Here is a 24,267-nt window from a genome sequence, read left to right as displayed (position 1 = left end):
CACACAGCTATTAATGTCTAAACCGCTGGCAACAAAAGTGAGTACACCCCTAAGTGAAAATGTCCAAATTGGGCCCAATTAGCCATTTTCCCTCTCTGGTGTCATGTGACTTGTTAGTGTTACAAGGTCTCAGGTGTGAATGGGGAGCAGGTGTGTTAAATTTGGTGTTATCGCTCTCACTCTCTCATACTGGTCACTGGAAGTACAACATGACATTTCATGGCAAAGAACTCTCTGAGGGTCTGAAAAAAAAATGTGTTGCTCTACATAAAGATGGCCTAGGCTATAAGAAGATTGCCAAGAATCTAAAACTGAGCTGCAGTACAGTGTCCAAGACCATACAGTGGTTTAGCAGGACAGGCTCCACTCAGAACAGGCCTCACCATAGTCGACCAAAGAAGTTGAGTGCACATGCTCAGCGTCATATCCAAAGGTTGTCTTTGGGAAATAGACGTATGAGTGCTACCAGCATTGCTGCAGAGGTTGAAGGGGTTGGGGGTTCAACCTGTCAGTGCTCAGACCATACCCTGCACACTGCATCAATCTGCATGGCTGTCGTCCCAGATGGAAGCCTCTTCTAAAGATGATGCACAAGAAAGCCCGCAAACAGTTTGCTGAAGACAAGCAGACTAAGGACATGGATTACTGGAACCCCGTCCTGTAATATGATGAGACCAAGATAAACGTACTTGCTTCAGATGGTGTCAAGCGTATATGGCGGCAACCAGGTGAGGAGTACAAAGTGTGTCTTGCCTACAGTCAAGCATGGTGGTGGAAGTGTTATGGTCTGGGGCTGCATAAGTGCTGCCGGCACTGGGGAGCTACAGTTCATTGAGGGGACCATGAATGCCAACATGTACTGTGACATACTGAAGCAGAGCATGATCCCCTCCCTTCGTAGACTGGGCCACAGGGCAATATTCCAACATGATCACGACCCCATCACAGCTCCAAGATGACTACTGCCTTGCTAAAGAAGCTGAGGGTAAAGGTGATGGACTGGCCAAGCATGTCTCCAGACCTAAACCCTATTGAACATCTGTGGGGCATCCTCAAATGGAAGGTGGAGGAGCACAAGGTCTCTAACACCTACCAGCTCCATAATGTCGTCATGGAGGAGTGGAAGAGGAGTCCAGTGGCAACCTGTGAAGCTCTGGTGAACTCCATGCCCAAGAGGGTTAAGGCAGTGCTGGAAAATAATGGTAGCCAATGGTGGGGACATTTTCACTTAGGGGTGTACTCATGTTTGTTGCCAGCGGTTTAGACATTAATGGCTGTGTGTTGAGTTTTTTTGAGGGGACAGAAAATTTACACTGTTATACAAGCTGTACACTCACTACTTTATATTGTAGCAAAGTGTAATTTTTTCAGTGTTGTCACATAAAAAGTTATAATAAAATATTTACAAAAATGTGAGGGGTGTACTCACTTTTGTGAGATACTGTGTGTCAGAGAGGTAGTGTCCAGAGCACTGTTCCAACATTGGATATCTCAAATCTCTCCAACTTTAGGTATGTGGTTAGCCAACATGGGATTAACTTATAGATATGAGCGCTTGATATATCAGCATAGAGGCAGCTCGACCCGGTTCAATAGGATCTGGGGAGGCTGACTAGCTACCCCTGGATTGGCTCCACTGAACCTATTTGTTGAAAGGCTATTACCTTAAAGTGGGAACTCAACCGCTCACTGTATCCTCACCCTTGGAGTGAATTTAATTCAAAGTACTGGGGAAGAGATATAATGAAAATGTCTTCCTAAACCATATCTAGTGATGCATACACTGTGAGATATAACGACTAATGACATCTCAGATTCAATTTGTTTTATTAACCTGCTTTGGCTATGTACAAGAACATTATTCTACATAGTATATTGTGAATGTATTGTACAATATAATATTTCGGCATGTGCATTGTTTATTGTACTGTTAAAAGTTGTTAATAAACTTTATTCTGATTTGAAAAAAAAATAATAATCGTAATAATAACCATACTACAAATAATCATAATGAATAATACAAATAATAGTAATATTTTATTAAAATATTAGTGGTAGGAATAATAATAATCATATAACAAAAAATTATAATAAATGAATATTAACAATAATACATATTAATAGTAATAATAATTATAAGAATATTAACTATATTACAAATAATAAGAATAATGAATAATAATACTTCATAAAATAATAGTAGTACAAGTATTAATAATAATAATCATAATACAAATAATCATAATAAATGAATATTAATACTTATAAAAATAATAGTAGTCGTAATAATAATAAATAATGATAATAATCGTAATACAAATAATTGTAATATTAGCAATGTTAGCCTATTGCATTAGGCTGTGCACCCCAGAGCACAAATACACATGTGTGTATATGAGCAGAGCACTGGACGGTGTCAGTACAGCAGAGATTAGTGTCAGTAGGGCAGTGGTTGATGTCAGTAGTTTTTTATTTTTATTATTTCTTACAATATTATTTTTTTTTTACTATTTTTTTTCCGCAACCCTGTTGGGGGCTTTTGTGAAATTTTAAGATGCCTGATGTCTCACTTTTGAGACAGAGAAAGGAACTGTGGACAAGGATTCCCTAGTCCGGTGATGGCGAACCTTGGCACCCCAGATGTTTTGGGACTACATTCCCCATGATGCTCAACTACACTGCAGAGTGCATGAGCATCATGGGAAATGGAGTTTCAAAACATCTGGGGTGCCAATGTTTGCCATCACTGCCCTAGTCCCTTTCAGCTGCACTGGACAGTGAACACATGGGAAGTGTTATGCTAAGTAGCTTCCTGTTCATTTGCAGATGGAAGCATAGTAAACATAGTTTACTTTGCTTCAGTTTAGAATGAACACAGGAGAAATCAGTACAGATCACTCGCTGTTTCCTCAGAAAAGGAAGGGGATGATAAATTAAATATTTACCAGTCCCATCCCCAGCTCTCCATCCTGAAACATTCACTGCAGCAGCAGCCGGGAGAGAAGAGGAGGGAAGCTGGCAGCACTGCAGGGGGAGACAGAGGGGCACAAGGAAGCAGGGACAATAGGCACCGCAAGTGAATATTAGTAATAATAGCCATAATACAAATAATATATGATAATAATGTATTTAGGACCAATTACCAGACACATGCACAGCCAAGAGTGTCCGGCAGGCGGCGCTGTGCCGAACGTGCTCGGTTCACGTTGTCACTCCGGCCGCTCTACAGGACGGAAGCAGCTCGTTGTCTCCAACATGGCGGCGCCCATGCGAGGCGTGAGTGCTGAGTGCTTGCCATGCTATCCGTTGAGCGCTGTGTAATATAGCACATTAGAAAGGAAGATGAAGCGGAAAGTTCCTGCTGGGTCTCGGCCGGCAAAGATCCGGAAGCTGCAGCTGTCAGTACAGACGTTCGTGGAGAAGGCGGAGGGCGGCGGGTCCCAGAGCAGTAACTGGCTATTGGGGGAACACTCGGGGTCTGGAGGCAGAGGGAAGAGCCGGAAGGAACTGAGGAAGGAGAAGCGCCAGTCCAAGAAGCTGAGAAGGAAGGAGTACTATGAGAGGAGGTGTGGGAGCTCCCAGCAGCCTGCAGAACATGGTCCTCCCAGGGACCAGACTCCTTGGACACCCCCAGTCCACAGAGCAGAGGCTGGAGGACAGGACAGCCAGAGGCCTGCTGGGGGGAAGAAGCCGGGGACAGAGGCTGGGGGGAAGAAGCCGGGGACAGAGGCTGGGGGGAAGAAGCCGGGGACAGAGGCTGGGGGGAAGAAGCCGGGGACAGAGGCTGGGGGGAAGAAGAAGATGAGCAGAGAGGAGGCCAGGAGGAAGGCTCTGCTGGAGGCCAATGAGAAGGAGGAGAAGGAGATCAAGAAGCTGGAGAGGAGTCTGAGGATGAATAAGAGGAAAAATAAGAGTTCCCTGCCCCAGGCATTCACTCAGGATGGTCTGGATTACATCCTGGGGGTGCTGGAGCCGGGGGGTTCTGTGTCTGGGCTGTATGATGAAGAGGAGGAGGAGGAGGACACCGCTGAGAAGATCTGGGGACTTTCACATCATTCCCTCCAAGAAGACTTGAAGGATGGAGGTGGGGGGAGTGAGGAAGAGGATGATCAGGAGGAAAACGAGGATGGTTTGGAGGAAAGTGAAGAAGAGGATGGTCTGAAGGGGAAAGGAGAGGATGAGGTGAATTCTCCAGAGGAACAAAGTGAGGAAGATTACGGTGTGGACCAGGAATCGGAGGAGGAGACATTACAGCATGAGTCAGATGGTGACGATGAGGAGGAAGCGGCTGTCACCAATAAGGTATGATATTGGTGAGATAGTTGTTCAATCATCAGAACACCTGTCATCATTGGGGAGATTTCTCTTCATTTCCTGTGCTGGGAACACACAATAACAAATAAGAGGCTGTCTTCCCTAATGGGCCATACACACTATAAGATTTTCTGAAGACTTAGTTTTTCCTGTAGACTTGCCAAAACCATATAATATGAGGCCAAACCTAAACACTTTCAATTTGTATGCAATCTGGCAGGCCCTTGCACTTCATAGAAAAGGTAAATCTGAAGGAAAAAGTCTTCAGAAAATCTTATAGTGTGTATGGCCCTTAAGTGTGTGGGATCTCACCTATCACAGCTGTCACTGGAATAGAACATATAGAAGAAACAAGCTATGGATAGAAAGTGATCAGTGTTACTCTGTGGTGAGGATGGACAAATAGATGCCAATGTTCATGAGGTGGATGATGAGGTGGATGATGTGTAGGAGTGGAACAACTGGACTTTCAGGCGGGGGGGGGAGGTCAGGAAGGATGTAGTCACCGGCAGATCCTCAAAGGGGTTGGGGATCCCTCAAGAACATGTGAAGAAAGTCATAAGGTCACCATAGGATAAAACCAACACATTTATTCCGATAGACACTTACATGTTACAATCACAAGGTTCTGTATGTTTAGTGCGTGGTGAGCTGGCAGCACTGGATGGGATGGACTGTGGTGCCAAGAGCCGCTGAGCCCAAAGCCGGAACCCACTATGTTGGACTGAAGACGTCGGCATCTCCGGCCACGAGCGAGAGGAGCTCACCATGCACTATGCATATAGAACCTCGTGATTTTACCATGTAAGTGTCTATGGGGAATAAATGTTGGTTTTATCATTTGCTGATCTGGCACCCTTGTGATTTTTGAAACTGGAACAGGATTTTTCCTTACCTTTTTCAGCCTCATTCGCACAAATGGTTTGAAGTTTAAAGAGCTGGTTCACCTGTTCAGAAAAAAATGAAAAGGTGAACTAATATCAGACACTTTCCAACCTCCTCCTAGTGCCCACTGTACTTACCTTCATGGGTGCTGAGCTGTCAGTGCTCACGTAGCTGGTGTAGCAGTCAGGAAATGTATAATTCCTGCTGTTCTCCCCCCTTCTTTCTGCAGGGCTTTTGGGACAGATCAGCAATTCTGATTGGTAAGTGCTGCACAGAGGTAAGTACAGTGGGAACCAGGAAGGGTTGCGAGGGTGTTAGTTTACATTTTCATAATTTTCGAAAAAGCTGAACTTAGACTTTAAAATATGCTCTAAATTCTGGCATTCTTTTCTCCACCCAGGGAGCTGCAGATGGCATGTATAGCTTGCAGTAGATGTGATTGGCTGTATACAGCTGCACTCAGGTATACACCTATGCTTTCTTGCATCAGCCTAAACACATGTATGCCCATATGGCATCTTCTCCAATTGCAAAATTTCCACATTCAGGAAATATACCATGTATGCGTGTATGAAAACACCCAAGTATGGCCACGTCCAGCCATTCACTATTATGTCTGGCTGTAAATGGCACCTGCAGCTCCCTGGGTGGAGAAAAATGTCATGGTTTTACCTGAAGTAGATTTAAAGACTGTAACATTGTCATTTCTACTCTTTCCGCTGCAATAAGAATATCCAGAGTAAATATGATACTAAGGGATGGGTGTCATCTTGAGGTACAAGAGTGCCAAAAGACTTGAACTGGCATACAGTTAGGTCATAAGCACAAAGGACTTACAGCATAATTTATCAAAGAATGGGAATTGATCATTTTGCCTGTACAATCTAGCAGACTCTTCTTTTCTGTTGAGGGAGACCGGTGTGACTCTGACGTGGAGATCCGCCATAGTACAGCTCTCTGTAGGGTTACTGCTTCCTACGTTAGGGGTTGGCTGCAGAGAGGGAAGTGGGTATATATCACTTTTCTTGCCATGGTACTTGTAGCTGGGTTCTGCTGTCCACAGTCCTACTATGAGCCTTTTGTGAGTCCCTGAACCTACAGTGTACATTCCTGACTCTCTTGCTCATATCCATTCTGTCCCTTCCCTTAGGAAGCCAAGCCAGGCTTCAATATTTTTCTGTAGTTAACGTTTATTCTAATAAAATAATATAAAACATCAGTTTTTCCCGGTCTTTTTTTTTTTTTTTTTTTTCAAGCCACCTCTGCAAATTCCACTCTGTAGTCCCTTGCAAGGGTATTTCCAATAATCAAGGGTGGGAAATCAGTAACTTCTGTTCACAGTTCTAGATAATTTGGAGACCTCTAGTCTATCCGAAGCTCCCTGTGGTTCCAAATTTGTTGCTGAAATTTGGATTCGAGTACCCTCTCTGGGTTTTGAATGGCAAATACAGAAGCTTGGATTGTGACTTCAGACCAACTGTTATCCCGGCCAATCCACAGTCCAGTCTGGGTCATAACACTTAAATCATTGAGGGCTGTGGTCAGATTTTGGAACATGGAGAGATGCCAGTGTGAACCCATCTTTAAGCGATAGTCACTTTAAAGTTATTGTAAATATTTTTTACCTTACTGCATTAAGGAAAAACAACATTTCATTATGTGGATTACCCCTCCCTTATACTTGAGCCCGATCTTGATCCTGCGCTGTGCCTGTCTGTGTAGCGGCTCTCTCCTCTTCTCCCCGCTTTCACAGACTTTGCTGAGAGCATCAGGAACCATTGGCTCCCACTGCTGTCAGTCAAATCCTGTGATGAGGGAGCTGGGGCGGAGGAGGTCCCACCGTCTGCATCTATATAGAGTATAGAGAAGTGAGAGGAATTTTCCCCCTAGGAAGGGAAATTCACTCCTGTAAGAGTTATCATGGGAAAAAGGTGTTCACTGAAGCTTTATTGCTAATCCTTGTTTCCACAACAACCCAACATTTTCAAAATCTAATTGTCATAGGCACAGACATTGGAGGTGAAATCATCTGAACAGGGTCACAGACAGCAAAACAAATGTTACAGGGGGGGGGGGGGTTAAAGAGGTTGTAAACCTCTGAATTTTTTATTTTTTTTAAAACGAACACCTGAAAGAAAAATACATAATGAGCTAGTATGCATCGCATACTAGCTCATTATGAAATACCTAAGAACGAAGCCCCCGCAGTGCCGACCACTTACCTGTCCATGGGTGACATGTTCTGTCGCCCTTCTTCCGGGTTTGCGGCATCCGGCCATCTGATTGGCTGGAGCCACGATAACCTCACTCCCGCGTATGCGCACAGGAGCCAACGGTCACGGCACGGGGCTCTGAAGGAACGGCACCAGCACCCATTCCTTCAGAGCGCATGCGCCAGTGACGTCACTGGCTGCATGTAAGGTAAATATCACCTAAACGGTGCATGTTTAGGAGATATTTACAGTACCTATAGGTAAGCCTTATCATAGGCTTACCTATAGGTACAAGTTGTAGAGGAGGGTTTACTTCCTCTTTAACCCTTCCCTATGTTATCCAAACAATGTAAAAATTATTTTTTGGACTGGAGCTACACTTAAAAAATGTACCTCTTCTGACTTACAAATTCAACTTAAGAACAAACCTACAGACCCCATCCTATTTGTAACCCGGCGACCGCCTGTACATTGGCAGCTTCGTGAGTTTAGGAGCTTTTTGCGTTTTTTTTTTGCCAAAGCTCCTAAACTCAACTCCATAAAAGCCTATCTGTCCATGTACACATACACTTTTACAAGAGTTTAGAAGCTGCTGCGGTTAGGGGAGGTTCAACCACTCTCTTCTGAACATGAAATAAAGTAAATACGTTATTCCTCGCTCCAGAGCTGGGACCGCTCCTCTGCAGCCACCTCTGTAAGCTGCTGCCACAGGCTGAAGTTGCACCCCAGCTTCCTCCATGTACAGTACAAGGTTTATGTTCCTGTATAGCAGTGGTCCTCAGCTCCGGTCCTCGGGGCCCACTAACAGGCCAGATTTTGTGTATTAATTTGGGGAGATGCAGATTAGAATACTACAATCACTGAGCAGCAAATGAGATCACCTGTGATGTAATTTAGTTATCTTGCAAACCTGGCCTGTTAGTGTGCCCCGAGGACCGGAGTTAAGGGCCACTGCTGTATAGTACATGATGAAGCCAAGGCTCTGCCTAACGGCTGGAGCTTTAGGAAGAGGAGAGGATTGGGCTGACTGGAGCCGGGGATCAGGTAAGTAACTACAGCCTTTAAAGAGGAAGTAAACCCTCATAAAAAAAAAAACGAGGGAAAAAAAAAAACCTGTAAAGACAAAGGCATAATGAGTTGGTATGCATCGCATATTGGCTCATTATGACATACTTAGAAACATAGAATGTGTCGGCAGATAAGAACCATTTGGCCCATCTAGTCTTCCCAATATATATGAATCCTATGAATAGTCCCTGGCCCTATCTTATATGAAGGATAGCCTTATGCCTATCCCATGCATGCTTAAACTCCTTCACTGTATTTGCAGCTACCACGTCTGCAGGAAGGTTATTCCATGCATCCACTACTCTCTCAGTAAAGTAATACTTCCTCATATTACTTACCTAAAAACGAAGCCCCCGCAGAGTGCCTCCCACTCTGCAACAGGGCGGTCGACATGTCCGGCTGCCCTGCTTCCTTGTTCGCGTCCTCCGGCCATCTGATTGGCTAGAGGCGCGATTACATCACTCCCACGGGAGCTGCCGTTCACGGCATAGGGTTCTGAAGGAAGGGCACGGGTGGCCGTTCCTTCAGAGAGCATGCGCCGATGACGTCATTGGCTGCATGCACTGTAAATATCTCCTAAACGGTACATGTTTAGGAGATATTTATAGCACCTATAGGTAAGCCTTTTAATATAGGCTTACCTATAGGTAAATGTAAAAAATGTGGGGTTTACAACCTCTTTAAAGGACCCCTAGACATAGCAAGCATTTAACCCATGCTGTGGAGGGGGAGGGGGTTGCAAGGGTAATTTTTTTTCATATTTCTGGAGCTGGGCTTTAACTATTTGTTACATGGAACATTTGAAAAAAAAAAAAAAAAAGTGAATCCCTCTCAAAGAACACAGCAAAGAACTCATTTACACTGGCAGCAGCACTTGTGTCAGATGGTTTCTAACAGCCTAAAAGCACCTGTTGGTTGTATATATTAGATGGCCTTTTACAATTCGCTCTCATAGGAAACAGCTGTGCCTTTGCTGTGAAATTTTAAAACTAATTTTTCTACAATTCTTATAGATATAGAGGTGAATGAGTGGGGGCTTGTTTTCAAGTGCTTTTACTGCTCTTTCAGAAAATGCAATATTTTTTAGAGTGCATGATCTAGGCACAGGTTCACTTTAAATACTGGCCCATGTTACCTTTACTTGGGATTCGATGTATATAAGTAAACTGACTTCTATAAAGTGGAGGGAATTGTATTCCCTGTTATAAGGTGTCAGCTGTCTCTAGTGCAGGTTAGAAAATGAGCAGAAGGATCTAATGGGTTGCTAGGTGAATGATGTTGGTCTTCTATTAAATGTGTTTTTCATATTCTTAGGACTCCAAAGATGTGGGCCATAAGTATGTCCCTCCCCAGCTAAGACAGTCCTCTGAAGTCATGGATGCTAAGAAGAGGGAAGAACTGGAGAGGCTGAAGAAGAGTGTGAAAGGTTTGATGAACAGGTATTACATGACGGATCCACCTAAATGATGGTGTCCTTTCTCCTGAGTTGTGTGCTGTGTCTTGGCTCCAGGCCTGGAGTGCATCAACTACTTTATAGTTCATATTTTTAATTGACAGGATGAAACTCCATGGACTTTAAATCACTCACAGGCTTCTGCTAATTAATTTACTCTTGTTGTGCCCGTATGCTGCGGGTCATTTGGTGATGTATGGAGTTTACCCTTTGTAACTGCAAGTTGATATTTTTTTTTCCACTTTCATCACTGTCCTTATGCCATATTAGATACCTAGACATTAATCTATTGTATTTCCTAATTAATTGTTAATTAGCTCATGATTGATCAGCTCTAGATATTATTTTGCAGAAAGATAGGCTTTGCACCAAATCGCAGAAAAAAAAGAATACTTTGTTATAATTGACATTTACTCAGATATTAAAGTATATCTATAGGAAATCTTTTTTTTATCTATATTTTGAGTAGGGTAGGGTTAAAACCACTGTCAGATTTTTACTTAACCACTTTAAGACCGGAAGATTTTGCTGCTTAATGACCAGGCCCTTTTTTGCTATTCGGCACTGCGTGAATTTAACGGACAATTGCGCGGTCGTGCGACGCTGTACCCAAACTAAATTGACGTCTTTTTTTTCCCCACAAATAGAGCTTTCTTATGGTGGTATTTGATCAGCTGTACAATTTTTATTTTTTGCACTATAATGAAAAAAAGAGTGACAATTCAGAAAAAAAAAAAATATTTTTCACATTCTTTTATATGAAGTTCTCAAAAAAAAAAAAAAATTTAAAAATAAATTTTTTAACATGTTAGGCCAATTTGTTTTCTGCTAAATATTTTTGGTAAAAAAAAATCGCAATAAGCGTATTTAGATTGGTTTGTGCAAACGTTATTGCATTTACTAACTAAAGGCCCGTACACACGTACCGATCGTCGGCATACAAACGTCGGCGGACGAAAGATCTGCCGATTGTACGCGTGTTAGTATGGTGCCTCCGACAGCTGTCTGCGCACAATCCGCGGACAAAAGTCTTTCTTGCAAACATGAAAATTTTTGTCTGTGGACACCAGAACGGACGATTGTTCGCCTGTCAGTACAGAATTCGGCCGACAGACCGCAGATTTGCAAGACTGGGCATGCTCAGAAAATAAAAAACACAGGGAAAGTTAACCATTACATGACATCACTTCTGCAGTCAGCTGAAGTCTGCAGACAAAATTCTTGTGCTGTCCTTGTGCTGTCTTTGCACTTTTCAACAGACACCGACATCCCGGGGAGAAAAGACGAACATTTGTATGACGACGATCTGCGTGTGTGTACGGGGCTTAAGGGAAAGATTTGTCATTTTTATTGTTTTTTTTTTTTACTAGTAATGGCAGCGATCTGCCATTTTTTGCGGGACTGCGACATTGCAGCGGACAGATCGGACTCCTAACTGACATTTTTGTCACTTTTGGGGGTACCAGTGACATTACTACAGTAATCAGTGCTAAAAAATATGCACTGCTACTGTAATAATGACACTAACAGGGAAGGGGTTAACGGTATTGGTGATCAAGGGGTTAAATGTGACCCTAGTGGCGTGATTCTAACTGTAGGGGGGCGTGGCTTGTGAAGTCATCGCAGAAACATCCTGCTATGATCACATGACATCTGTGATCACTTCAGGGATCTGTTTACATCAGCCGTCCGTCCTTCTCTGTCAGCAGCGGGAGATCGCTGGAGTCAGGCGGCCATCGGAGCCGCCTGACACCCGCACTGGCTTCCCCCGCTGACGAGTGAGGGCGGGAGCGCGGCGGTGTGCGCTCGCCCTTAGCTCCTCCCAGGCGAGCGCCGTACATGTACGGGGTTTTGCCTGGGAGAGCCGACCTGCCGCAGTACATCGGCGGCCGGTCGGCAAGTGGTTAAAGTAGAACTTTAGTCAGAAAATGAAGTCCTGCTAGATAACTTCAGGCTGTCCGCTTTTGCAGGTATATCTATGGAAAACATTACAAATAAGTGTCTATACTATATAAAATCCAGTAATGCACTCTCGCCCTGCTCTGCAGGTGCTCACTTGCTCTCCATTTTTAGGCATTGCTAAATTTGTAGAAGCTGATCTGTTGACAACCTTAAAGAAATATTAAATCCTCCTATCCTTTACAGCCAATGAAGCGGCTTCTGTTTGATCTGCAACTGCTATGGTGCGGCACGTGATCAGTTATGACACCAGCCATTTGAGTGTTTGACAGTTTGGTTGAGGACACAAGCAAATGTAACAGTAATCCAAACATTCGAGAAAAATGTAACTTTTTTTTAAAACTGTTAAATCGACTAGTTTAGTTCAGCTTTAGGATTTACTTCTGCTCAGGGGCTCTGGGCTTCAGCAAAATGGCAGCCTCCAGCTAGAAGAAACAGGAGCGATGCTGGTGGAAATTTAAGCTCACACTTCTGTTGGTAGCATAATTATTCATGTGTAATGAATGTTCCTTCCAAAAGAACATTCTTTTTTAGCAAGTTGTTATGTGTAAAGTTCTGCTTTAACATCTGTGTCTCATTAGGGAGCTTTTCCTTCACTTCCTATCCTGAAGACTCAACAGGAAGGGAAAGGTTATCTTTCCAATATGAGAGGATCCCCTCTTAAACATTTTCCTCAGGAACATTTGTCCTCATTGACAAAATTTGCCTTCTATTCCTGTTCTGGAGACAACTCAAAATTTTCACCCTTCCTTCCATTCAGGGTGACATTGCTGATCGGGACAGATACAGAGAGTAAATCTCCCTAACAGAGACACAGACAGCAATAAAAACTTGACAGTGGTTTTAACACCAGTTTTTCCAAATTTTGCTTTTAGTTAAAGTTTTATACAAAATTATGTAGAGTAAATGATATATAAAGAGAAATCCCATTACTGGAGAAAAGGCTGCTACAGACATTTCTCAGTGCTTATGAAGACTTAGGGCAGTGACACATCCGCAGAAGCGCAGAGAGAACTCTCACTCATTTATGGCCAGATGAGCAAGATGTCACTCCCCTTGCCGATGGAGACGCTGCAGAATGTCTAAAGTTGGTCGTAGATGATTGTGTTGTTTTTTTTTTTTTCTACTTTTTATCAGCTCACTGATTAATGGAAAATAAGCCAAACAGATTCCTCCATCCACACAAGTGATATGGATGGAGAGATCCCAACTTCTGCTGGGATACTGTACTCTGACAGCTGCACCCGGAATGGTCACAATACACTGATCAGTGACTGTAGTCACTGATCCACAAACGTTTTCCAACTTATTCATTTAACAGAGTTCCCTGGGGTTCCTGCTGAACCAGGGGAATTTCAATCCATCTATGGCCATCTTAAAGTGTTTACTAAAGGCAATGTTTTTTAAAAATAAAATAATTAACGTGTTATACTCGCCTGCACTGAGAGACCCCGATCCTCCTCTTCTGGGGTTCCCTGGCGGTGATCTTAGCTACTGCATTTCACCGCGTGCGTGATCGCTCCAGAGCTGTGTGTGTCTATGGAGCCTGTACGGAGGCTGTAAAATGTTTTTTACCTAATACAAGGAATGAAACGTTTTGGCTTTAAAACCCACTTTAAAGGATAAATTCACGTGCTGATCATAGGTGCAATTCTTTGCAGGTTCCTTGGGGGGGAATATATGCACATTTTTTATTTTTTTTTTTTTTGCTGCAAAAACGTGCATTTATTATTATTATTATTATTATTGTAATTTTTTATTTTATTTTACAAAGTTGACTTTATCCTTTAACACCCCACTACAATTTTACATTTCACTCAAATTTTATTTATATACATGAGTGCTCAGTAGTGAGTTTACAAAGTTGGTTGCAATGAAAACTGGTGCAGAATCACCTTTTTACTGTCAGTCTTTGCTTTCCTTGTCACCTTTTTGTAGTGTGTAATAGCACTGTGTCCACGTTGAAGCTTTTTTTTTTTTTTTGAACATGCAAGTACAATACAGATATAGTGATCTTCTTTAAGATGCCCCTATAGGGTAAAGTGACCGTCTTTGCTTTTATAACAGTGACAGTCTACTTAATTCCTATAGTAGAGTTTTCTCAAAATTTAAAGCGGAGCTCCACCCAAAAGGGAAGCTCCTCTTGTCTGCCTCCTCTCCCCCTCTGTGGCCACATTTGGCACCTTTTGGGGGAAGGGGGGGGCGGGTATCTGGTTCTGACAGGTACCTGCTCCCACATCTGGCTCACCCTGCAGCCATGAACTGAGACAGACGTTCGACCCCCCCCCCCCCTTTCCTCCTTCCCCCACAGCCAGCCCATTCACAGAGCGCACTTCTCTATGTGCAGTAGCAAACCGGTTGTGAAGCCTTGTGGCCCGGTTTCCCTTAGCGAGAGATGGCGGCAGCACCCGGTAGCCAATTGAAAAATCAGCTCAGGTACTGAAATTGCTGGATCCCTGGACAGTGCCCTTATATTAAAAGTCAGCAGCTACAGTATGTTTTTGTAGTTTGTAGCTGCTGACTTTCAATTTTTTCTGAAGGAGCCTGGAGCTCCTCTTTAAAGTATACTTGTTGTGAGAAAAGTATAGGGCTCCCATGTGGCTTCATTTTGAAAATGCTAGAAAGCTGGCTTTATCTGTCTTCAAGATCTTTGAGACACTGACCCAGAATATGCATGTTGTAAAGGTAGCCATACATGTCTTGATTCCCCCATTCACACTAACAGCCAGGATGAAGGAATCTTCACTGCTATCTATTGCATTCAGGCAACTACCGCTCACTAAATACCTGAATATTGAATGCATTTGATAGAAAGCAGTCACTGTCCTGTCGATTTAGTTTTGTAAATCCTTAAATTGTGTTCTGTTGAGCTGTGTGGTACTTGCAGGGACACACACTACTTGAATTTTGGCCAATTTAGCAGTATTCAGCTGCAATTAGAGCTTTCTATGGCCAGCCCAAGTGACAGTCAGAATTCCTTTTCTCTGTATTTGTTCCCAATCTATGACTCGGAAAGAACTGAAGCCAGAAAACTAGCATTCTCCAAAGAAGAGGTCAACAATGGCAGCCTAAGTAATTCCTTTGTGACAGGTGTACTTAAACCTTATTTCTGGAATGCAGCCGCCAGAATATGCTGGATTATTGCCGCAGCTGGCACTAAAACCTGTGTGAATGAGACAAATCCCTTAAATTCTATTCTGAGGAATCTCTAACTCTACAATAATCTATGTAGTAGAATACCTATGTTTCCTTGGGAGCGGCAAACACAAATATGGCCGTTCCAGGTAGCGATCCAGTTAAATATTTTCCTGAAATTTTTCGTGATTATTTCCACATGTAAGATAATGCTGACCCTTTTTCTTGTCTTCCTTAGACTGAGTGAACCAAACATGGCCTCTATCAGCGGACAGCTTGAAGAACTGTACATGACCAACAGTAGAAAGGATATGAATGATACTTTAACCAATGTTCTCATCAATGCTTGTATTACTCCTGCCAGAATGCCAGACCGACTGATGATGGAACATGTGCTTCTGATTGCTATACTACATCACACAGTGGGGATTGAGGTAACAAGATTTTCCAACCTTCATATATTGCCTTAATGGAAAATATGGTTTTAAAGTGATATTTGTCTTTTTGCAATATCATGCCAAGAAGGATTTGAACTTAGGCTGGGAGCTAGAAGCTGATAGGTAGCGGGTCCCTGGTTCTGAGTATTGCGCTCTGCTGATCTCGGATAGGAAGGTCTCACTGCATAGAGGCACATGGAAAGACACTCTAATCTTGTCCAGCCAAAAACAAAAAAGTATGTTTATTGGGAATGTGAAGTACATAGAATCTAAAGCATTCAGACTCAACTGGACTTTAAGGGTGCCCCTGGACAAGACTCCGTAGACAAGTGAACTGGTGATCGTCTATTAATTTAACCACTACTTAAGGAGGTATCCTCTCTATTTGTCAAACTGAAAACAGAAAAGTACATAGGTGGGACTTTATATATCCCTCCAAAAATAATAACACATATATTCCTAAAAGATCAAATTTTATTCAGATATCAAAAAGACAACAAATACACACGAACACTATCTCTTAAAAACAACCCAGTTGTTGGTCACATGTTCCATACATGTATTCCATCACAATAGTCTAGAGCAGTGTTTCTCAACTCCGGTCCTCAGGGCACACTAACAGGCCAGGTTTGCAGGATAACCGAAATACATCACAGGTGATATCATTTGCTGCTCAGTGATTGCAGTATTCTAGTCTGCATCTCCCCAAGGTAATACTTAAAATCTGGCCTGATAGTGTGCCCTGAGGACTGGAGTTGAGAAACACTGGTCTAGAGCAGTGGGTAGATGGGTAGATGCAGACTGAATACTGCAATCACTGAGCAGCAAATGATATCACCTGTGATGTAATTTAGTTATCTTGCAAACCTGGCCCAGAGGACCGGAGTTGAGGACAATTACAATCAAAAAAAGATATGAGTTCAAATGGCAGAGGAGCAACAGGTCAAGCATATAAAAAAGCATAAAAATATACCTTAAAATAAATGTACATATTACACAATAAGTGATGGACAATGTTGTTTACTCTGGTGTATGGTACTGGGTGGCCTGTGGGGGAAGGTGAAGCACACCACCCTCACAGATGATAGATAATGATCCAGTCAGTGATTAAACTACTATTGGTTCACTGCCTGACTGAATTTGCTCCCTACATTTAAAAGATAAAAAGATAAGTGAGGTGATAATGTACATTTGTAAAAAAAGGGTCCCGCGCTAAGGATATGGAATAAAGGCCGCAGCCTCCCTCAGATGTAACCAAAGGTTATATCTAAAAGTGCATAAAATATATAAGGGGTGAGGGAATATGGCGCTGCCTGGGAAAGGATGTAGGGGAAAGTACACTGGAGTAACAGTAGTAATAGATGAATTCCTTTAAGCAAATAAAATCATATACAGATGAATCTTGACTAAGTAGGTCCACAAAGTAAGCATAAATCTAACAATATTATGTAAAGTGACTAGTGCAGCGGTCTGGGCTACCTGAATGTGTGCCCACTGCCCAGTTAAGTGACACAGATTCAAAGAAATCCATAAAAAAATGTGATATCAAGTGACTGTGCAACTAAGGTGCAACAATCTGGGTATCAAAATGAGAACTCAGTAATAGTGACCAAGTGCATAGGTAAGGTAAACAGTACTATGGTTCAAATGCAAAAAGAACAGTCCAAAGTGACTTAATGGCGCATAAAGAAATATATAAAGGTGATCAGTGCAGTAAATTCAATGACTACAGTCAAGAGGAAATACTCAAATTTGGGTGGACATCTTTATCCAATAATTAGTGACCAGTATACGGTGAAAGGTGATTTGATCACAATAGATAGTCCATATATTAGTGGTTATCCAGTTAAATGGTTAATCTTCATGCGGTAATTCCTGACTGGAACTGGGGGTGATGCTGTGGCGTTTTGAGTGCTCGAGATCACTCTAATAAAGGATGCACTCACCAGATATCCCAGCCCACACAGGGGCATTAGGCAGAGATAATACACTGGGGGTTATTGTATAGAGGTGCCCGGTCCTGAAAGGTTCACCTGAATTCCTAATTATCAAGTGGGGGTCCTTAAGCTCCCGGCTACGGCTTTGTCCCAGCCTATCCTCCAGTGGTGGAATAATTAGGCTCTCACATAGAATGAACAAGGGGGGGGCATATAGCCTAATACTGCAAGCTAATTTCATTAAGATTAAAGGAAGGGTACTTACATTTAATATACAGTAAGACAGCGGTATACAGCAGTGATTACAGGTATCCGGAACGCCATGCGTTCCACAGGAGTCCGGAACAGGAAGTGACGTGACAGCGCCTACGCGTTTCGTCATTTCAACGTCCTCCCCAGCCTTCTGCTTAGTTGCACAGTCACTTAATATCACAATTTTTGATTGATTTCTTTGAATCTGTGTCACTTAGTCACTTTACTGGGCACACACCCAGGTAGCCCAGACCACTGCACTAGTCACTTTACATATTATTGTTATATTTATGCTTACTATCTGGACCTACTTAGTCAAGATTCATCTGTATATGATTTTATTTGCTTAAAGGAATTCTTCTATTTCTACTCTACTCTTACTCCAGTGTACTTTCCCCTACATCCTTTCCCAGGCAGCGTCATATTCCTTCACCCCTAATATATTTTATACATAATGTACATATGCATCTCTTCAGAATATTCTAGGTTCAGTGAATTGCACTCCCTATAAAGTATTTGGCTGCCCTCAGCTCTACTGATTTTGTTGGAAAGTCTGTATTCTCCCTGTAAAACTGTTGACAGGCTGTCCATTCTAGTCGGTCGAGTATGGTGGGTTCCCAGTGGGCTGTTCAGCAATGTTGTGTGTAGGGATGCTCCAATACCTGTTTTTGTACCGACGAGTACCGATACTTGTGCTCAAGTACTCGCTGATACCAATTACCGATACCTCTGCGGTGCAATTTGAGCCCATACAAAATTAATGAGCACAAATCTCACTGCAAAGAATCTCATGTGATTTGAACAGAAAAGCTGTGTGATTCCTCTCCGAATCACATGCAATTTCCCGCACCGCTCCTGTGTGAACCCAGGCTCAGTGTAGAAGTGTGTAATTCAAACAGAGGGCTCACCAGCTAACAGCGAATCGGGATGAGGCAGTGTTTTAAATTAAAGTGGTTTATGCAGACAGTGGCTGAATTCCACAATGCTCATCTCTATAAGCTGTCTCTCTGGCCTGACGAGCATAACTTGTAGAGCGGAAAGGTGCTGATAGGCAGGCTCAGCCTGGGTTCACACAGGAGCAGCTGGGAACCTGCATGTGATTTGGATCATATGCGATTTGAGCCCATTCATTGTGTATGGGTTCAAATCGCACCTCAAAGGTATCGAGCATTTGCACGAGTACAAGTACTCGCGAAAATGCTTAGTGTCAGTGCAACCCTAGTTGTAGATGCAAATTGAAGATTTAAAGGTTGAAAATCTACATGGGTCTGTATGAGCTTATACGTGGGGAAGGGTCCCATAGTATAGTGGAAGAGGCTGAAAGTGTTAAATATGAAACGGTGTAGGGAAAGATGATGTGACCTTTGTGGTTCAGCTGTGTGTATAATTGCTCTTTGGTTGTTCAGACCAATGCACAATACAGATCAAAGAAGCAAAGGGATTTCCAGTCACTACTTACCAACCAGCCAGCAACCAGCCAAATTAACCTGTCTAACAGTATGCGTTAAAAACAGGCGTTTAGTTGCACACATTTGCAAATACATGCGTAAGCTGCAGGCCGCGACAAGGCACCCTGATATCTGCAGTCCCTAACTCTACCTTTAAAGAGTCTCCACAATGGGAGCACATGCATTCTGATGAGATAGATGGAGGACAGGTGACTGGAGGGAGCCCACCCCTCCTTAAAGGCACAGGGTCACACTGAACACCCAGCACATAGCACAATGGCAGCAAAGGTGCAATACAGGCTGTTCACAGCATTGCAGTAAAATTCTTTAAAGAAATTCTGAAGGAGTGGCTTTGAGTGTGCCTCCTTGTCCATACAGATGGTAATTATCAGATATTCATATGCAGTGTTTTTTAATTCCTTCAATAAAAAATTGCATTTTTATATTTGAGCTTTAACCATGAAAAAGTATGTGTAGCACCCTCCTAGGTAGGTGCTAGGTAAAGCATAGAGTGGCCCTGTCTGCTTATCAGGAGGGCCTGATCTGTTAGTTAGCCTTTCACATGCTTCCGGGTGTGACCTGTTGAGTCTGGGGAGTCTCCCCACTGTATCCAATGAGGGGCATTGTTGTACAGTGGAGAAAACCTAGCCAATAGCACACCAGGATTTATGACTGTCCCAGTGGGTGGGCATTGCTGCAATGCATCCTGGGATTGGGAATAAATCCGGAGGGGGCATGTGACTGGGTGTCTTTTTTGCGGGAGGAGAGTCCAGGAGGAGGTGTATGACTGTCTCTCCTCCTCCTGAAGTGAGGAAGGTGATTTCCGGGCAGTCGGCCTAGGGACCGGGGTTGAGCTGTGCTGCAGAGGATCCAGTGTGCTGACCAGTGGAGCTGCTGGGCAGAAGAAAAACAGTGTCATGAGTACTCAAGGATCTGCCCAGGGGTCTGCCTAAGAGAGGGGACCACTCCAGAGAGGTCAAGGGAATCACAGAGCCAGTTAACCCAGAGTGTTACAGGGAAGAGGGTGCCAAGTTGTTAAGCCCTGAAGATTAGGGATAAAGAAGGTGTCAGGAAGGGCCCCGAAGTTGTTCAGCAGTACAGTCTACCTCAAGGAATAGCTTGCCTTAGGACAGAATTACCTCAGGAAGCTTCCTTTCACAGCCAAGGGAAAAGTGAAGCAGGGGCCTAGCCGTGACTAGCTCAATCAAACTTTAACTAGCGCTAGCTAGCGTCAACCAGCATTTTCCTTGATTGTCCTGCCTATTGTGCTTAGTTCAGTTCAGTTGGAGTATCCCACTTATCCCTTCTCCTATCCAAGGTCCTAATAAAACATAAAAACCAAAGAAACTGGACTGGTCCTTGTCTGAGGTAAAAACACTTGGAAACATGTCAGAATGTTCTACTGTTGTTATGGTAACCCAGGGGAACCCGTCACCAGCAGCTCCTTGGGAGTAGTGCTACATATGCTATACATTAAACAAATACAGCAACTACCCCAATATATAGCCAGATTAGTAGGTTGCACATGGAAAGGCTTTACACAGAACAAACCAAACAAATTAACCCTCAGCATACTTACCAGCTAGCCAGCAAAAATGCATATTACACAGTCCTAACAATTTGTGTTAAATGCCATAGAACCTCAGACTGTGCGTTAAATATCGTATAACCTTCTTGTGAACTTCTTTACAGGTGGGGGCGCATATCCTGGAATCAGTAGTACAGCAGTTTCATGACCTGCATCCAGATATTGGTGAAAGTAAAGAGTGTGATAACCTGCTCACCTTCATAGGACATCTGTACAACTTCCACGTCATTGACTGTCGCCTGGTGTTTGACATATTGAAGTTACTGGTGTCCACGTTTACAGAGAGGAACATAGAGCTGATCCTGCTGCTTCTGAAAAATGTTGGCTTCTCATTGAGAAAGGATGATGCTCTGGCTTTGAAGGAGCTGATAAGTGAGGCACAAAACAAGGCAAATGCTGTGGATAAGGAATTCCAAGATCAGACTCGGGTAAAAAAAAAAATTATGTATTAATTTATTGGCCTGAGAGCTCATTATACATTAACTAAGAGTTTATATGTGCGGTTTGTGGTTTAAGAACAGGTCCACCCAAAACTGTTTACTGGCTCTGAACAGTTTAATTCAGGGGTGTCCCACCTTTTGACCTTCCAGGTCCACATTGAAAGAAGAGGAATTGTCTTGGTCACACATAAAATACACTAACAATAAAAATAGCTGAGGATCAGAAAAATTCAGGCAGATCACACGGTATTGATCACTGGTATAGATAATGTACCTATCTGAGTAATAGCGTTTTTTTTTTTTTTTGTAATATTTTTTTTTTTTATTAGAAAAGTAAAAGTGGGCAACATAAAACTAGTGCGATATTTGAGACTGTTTTTGATAAACTAACACATCATTATCTGGTTGGATGGATGTAGTAGCCATTTTCAATGAATTCTCAATGTGCTCATCAGATATTTTGGTTCTAATTTTGCCCTACGTGTGCTTCATCCTTGAAAATAGTTGCAAGCAAATATAGGTGCTGAAGAAAACTGGTGACATAAATAAGCCGTGATAGTAAAGAGTGGGATATTTTGTCTTTGGGAAGATCAAACTTATAAAAGTCTAGTAAAGAGACGCTGTCAAATTTTTCTTTGGCCATGTGTGTTTGCTCAGTGTAAACCCATTTTTACAAAACAATACCCCCCCCCCCCCCCAAAAAAAAAAAAATTAACATTTCTAACCACTTCCTGACCACACTATAGCTAAATGATGGCTACAGCTCAGTCGTCCAGTTCTGGGAGGGCATCTTTGGAGGCCTGCTGCAGCATTGTACCTGGTGTGCTCCGTGATCGCTGTGTCTTTTGGAAACAGCTGATCACACATCGGGGATAATAAACCAATAACAGCCGCTCTTTACAACGTGATCAGCTGTGTCCAATCACAGCTGATCACGATGTAAACACATTTGCCGGTTATCGGTATTCCTTTCCTCACGCTGTCACAGTGAAAGGGGACATCTACACTGATCAAGGTTCTGATTATCACTGCAACCTCATCAGTGTACATCAGTGAAGGAGAAAAATTACCTGTTTGCAAAGTGTGTTATTTTTTTTCTTCAAAATTTTGTTATTTTTTTCGTTTGTTTAACAAAAAATAAAAAACACACAGTGGTGATTAAAGAGGTTGTAAACTCCCCATTTACACTTCAGCTCATTCTAATCTGCCTAGAGAAAGCAATAGGTTGGTGCCTGTAAAAGATTACTTGTATAATCTTCCTGTAAATCCTCCTGTAAAAGTTGATGTCATCAGCGCATGCCCAGTTTGTCATTCAATTCACGGCACAGTTTGTGTGCTGTTTCATTAACATAACAATGCCTGCTCTTCCTGTATGTGTGAAAAACGGCACGGCTATGAAGCTTCCTGCTTCCTTCTCTCACAGGGGGAGTGAACAAGAGAGGTCACACAAGGGGAGGGGGAGGGAAAACAGCACACAGAAACACAGAGAGTCTGCATTACACTGAGAGATTTCAGCCAAAGAATGCAATAAGGGCGGAAATGACATCTGCAAGGGGAGCAGAAAGGAGGAGATGACATGGCACAGCACAGAGCAGGAAGAAGGAATAAATTGAACTTAAAAAAAAAAAGGTATTTTAAGAACGTTCTGATTTATATATTTTATGTGTAATGTATTAATATTGTAAGTCCTTTCAATACATTCTAAAAGATTGATTTTTATAGCTGAGTTTACTTCCTCTTTAAATACCACCAAAAGAGAGCTCTTTATATGTGAAAAAAAAATGAAAATAATCTCATATGGGTACTGTGTTGCATGACTGCGCAATTGTCTTTCAAAGTGTAACAGCGCTGAAAGCTATAAATTGGCCTCGGCAGGAAGGGGGTCAAAGTGCCCAGTAGGCATGTGGCTAAAGTAAGTTTTCGATTTTGTGTTGGGCCGCATTCATAGCCGTCTTGGGCCACAGGTTGGGCGCCCCTTGTTTAATTAGTTGCCACTTTGTTAACAAGAAAATTATTTTGTTCCCTTCCCAATTTAACCAGCAGTGACAAGCTGAAATTGGTCCTCTGCATAAATCATTATTATTTGTATCCTAGGGTGCAGATCTGGGATCTAAGAGAACATCTCTTTTTGGAATCTTTTAACGCAAACCTGTGCTTTGCCCTTGCAGAAAAAAAATCGTAGATCCAGTTTAATACTCCCTCCCCAGCAGAACATATTCGGCTTTCCTTCAACCTCCCCTACACAGTTCAGCCCAATAATGGGGGTTTGGAGGAACATGTGACTCCGTCCTTCCTCCTAATGTGACATTACATGTTTTTTACCCAGTGCTGTCACATGGTGGCTGAGAGAGAGTCCTCCACTGAGATCAGGATAACTGCAGTCCATGTTTCCATTCATATTGTCACTTATGTTTTCTAAATTCATTTATCTACAGTAGTCTTTATTTTGTATCAATTTGTGTTCTCATGCATTGTAATTGTTAATCACAATGTTCAGGGGAAATGTGAGCAACAGACTGATCAGCCTAATGAAGCCTGATCTATGATTGGCTGCTATGGGGTATGCAAAACAAATTTTGTGTTTATTGTAGCAACATTTACATATAGCTGAATCTGTGCACATTAAGGTTTTATTGTGTCTTTTTATATAGGTTTTATAGATGGTGTAGTAATTTTTTATTTTTTTTTAATTTATCAACCCGCAGATTAGATTTATGTTAGAGACGATGCTCGCATTAAAGAACAACGATATGCGCAAGATACCAGGCTATGACCCTGAACCTGTGGAGAAACTGCGTAAATTACAACGTTCTTTGGTAAGAATCATTTAGAATTTAACCAAAACATTATTTAACGGAGTCTTGATTTTGATCAATTAAAAGTTCAAATAGAAATTTTGGCTGAGCAATACCCCATATTTTTAATTGCTGGCTCCCCAGTGTTCCATTGCCCTTCATACAATTTAGCAGAAATCACAAAACAAAAACTTTTTTTTTTTACTGTTCTTCTATGTGGTGATGTGACTGCAAAGCTGCCCCTCCTCTGTGTTACATTGAGGTCCAACAATTGATCTGAATCACAGAGAGCAGTGACGTCAGCCACCAGCATCCTCTGCTCCAGGTGCCGTCAGCGGCGGAG

The 24,267-nt window shown here is 42.5% G+C and overlaps 1 protein-coding gene across 1 annotated transcript in view; it reads left to right on the top strand.

Annotated features, from left to right (window-relative positions):
• Positions 1 to 3,241: 3,241 nt before the first annotated feature.
• NOM1 (nucleolar protein with MIF4G domain 1) overlaps positions 3,242 to 24,267 on the top strand; it is a 31,709-nt gene continuing 10,683 nt past the window's right edge. The window contains exons 1-5 of the mRNA XM_082259578.1: positions 3,242 to 4,302; positions 9,795 to 9,919; positions 15,266 to 15,461; positions 20,794 to 21,117; positions 23,835 to 23,945. Coding sequence (XP_082115704.1) covers positions 3,343 to 4,302; positions 9,795 to 9,919; positions 15,266 to 15,461; positions 20,794 to 21,117; positions 23,835 to 23,945 — 1,716 coding nt within the window. The 5' untranslated portion in view covers positions 3,242 to 3,342. The remainder of the gene's footprint in view (positions 4,303 to 9,794; positions 9,920 to 15,265; positions 15,462 to 20,793; positions 21,118 to 23,834; positions 23,946 to 24,267) is intronic.

Source organism: Pelophylax lessonae, assembly GCF_965119305.1.
Source record: "Pelophylax lessonae genome assembly, chromosome: 5".
Lineage (NCBI taxonomy): Eukaryota > Metazoa > Chordata > Amphibia > Anura > Ranidae > Pelophylax > Pelophylax lessonae.
Note: the sequence above shows the minus strand (reverse complement) of the source record. Positions and strands in the feature narration are given on the sequence as shown.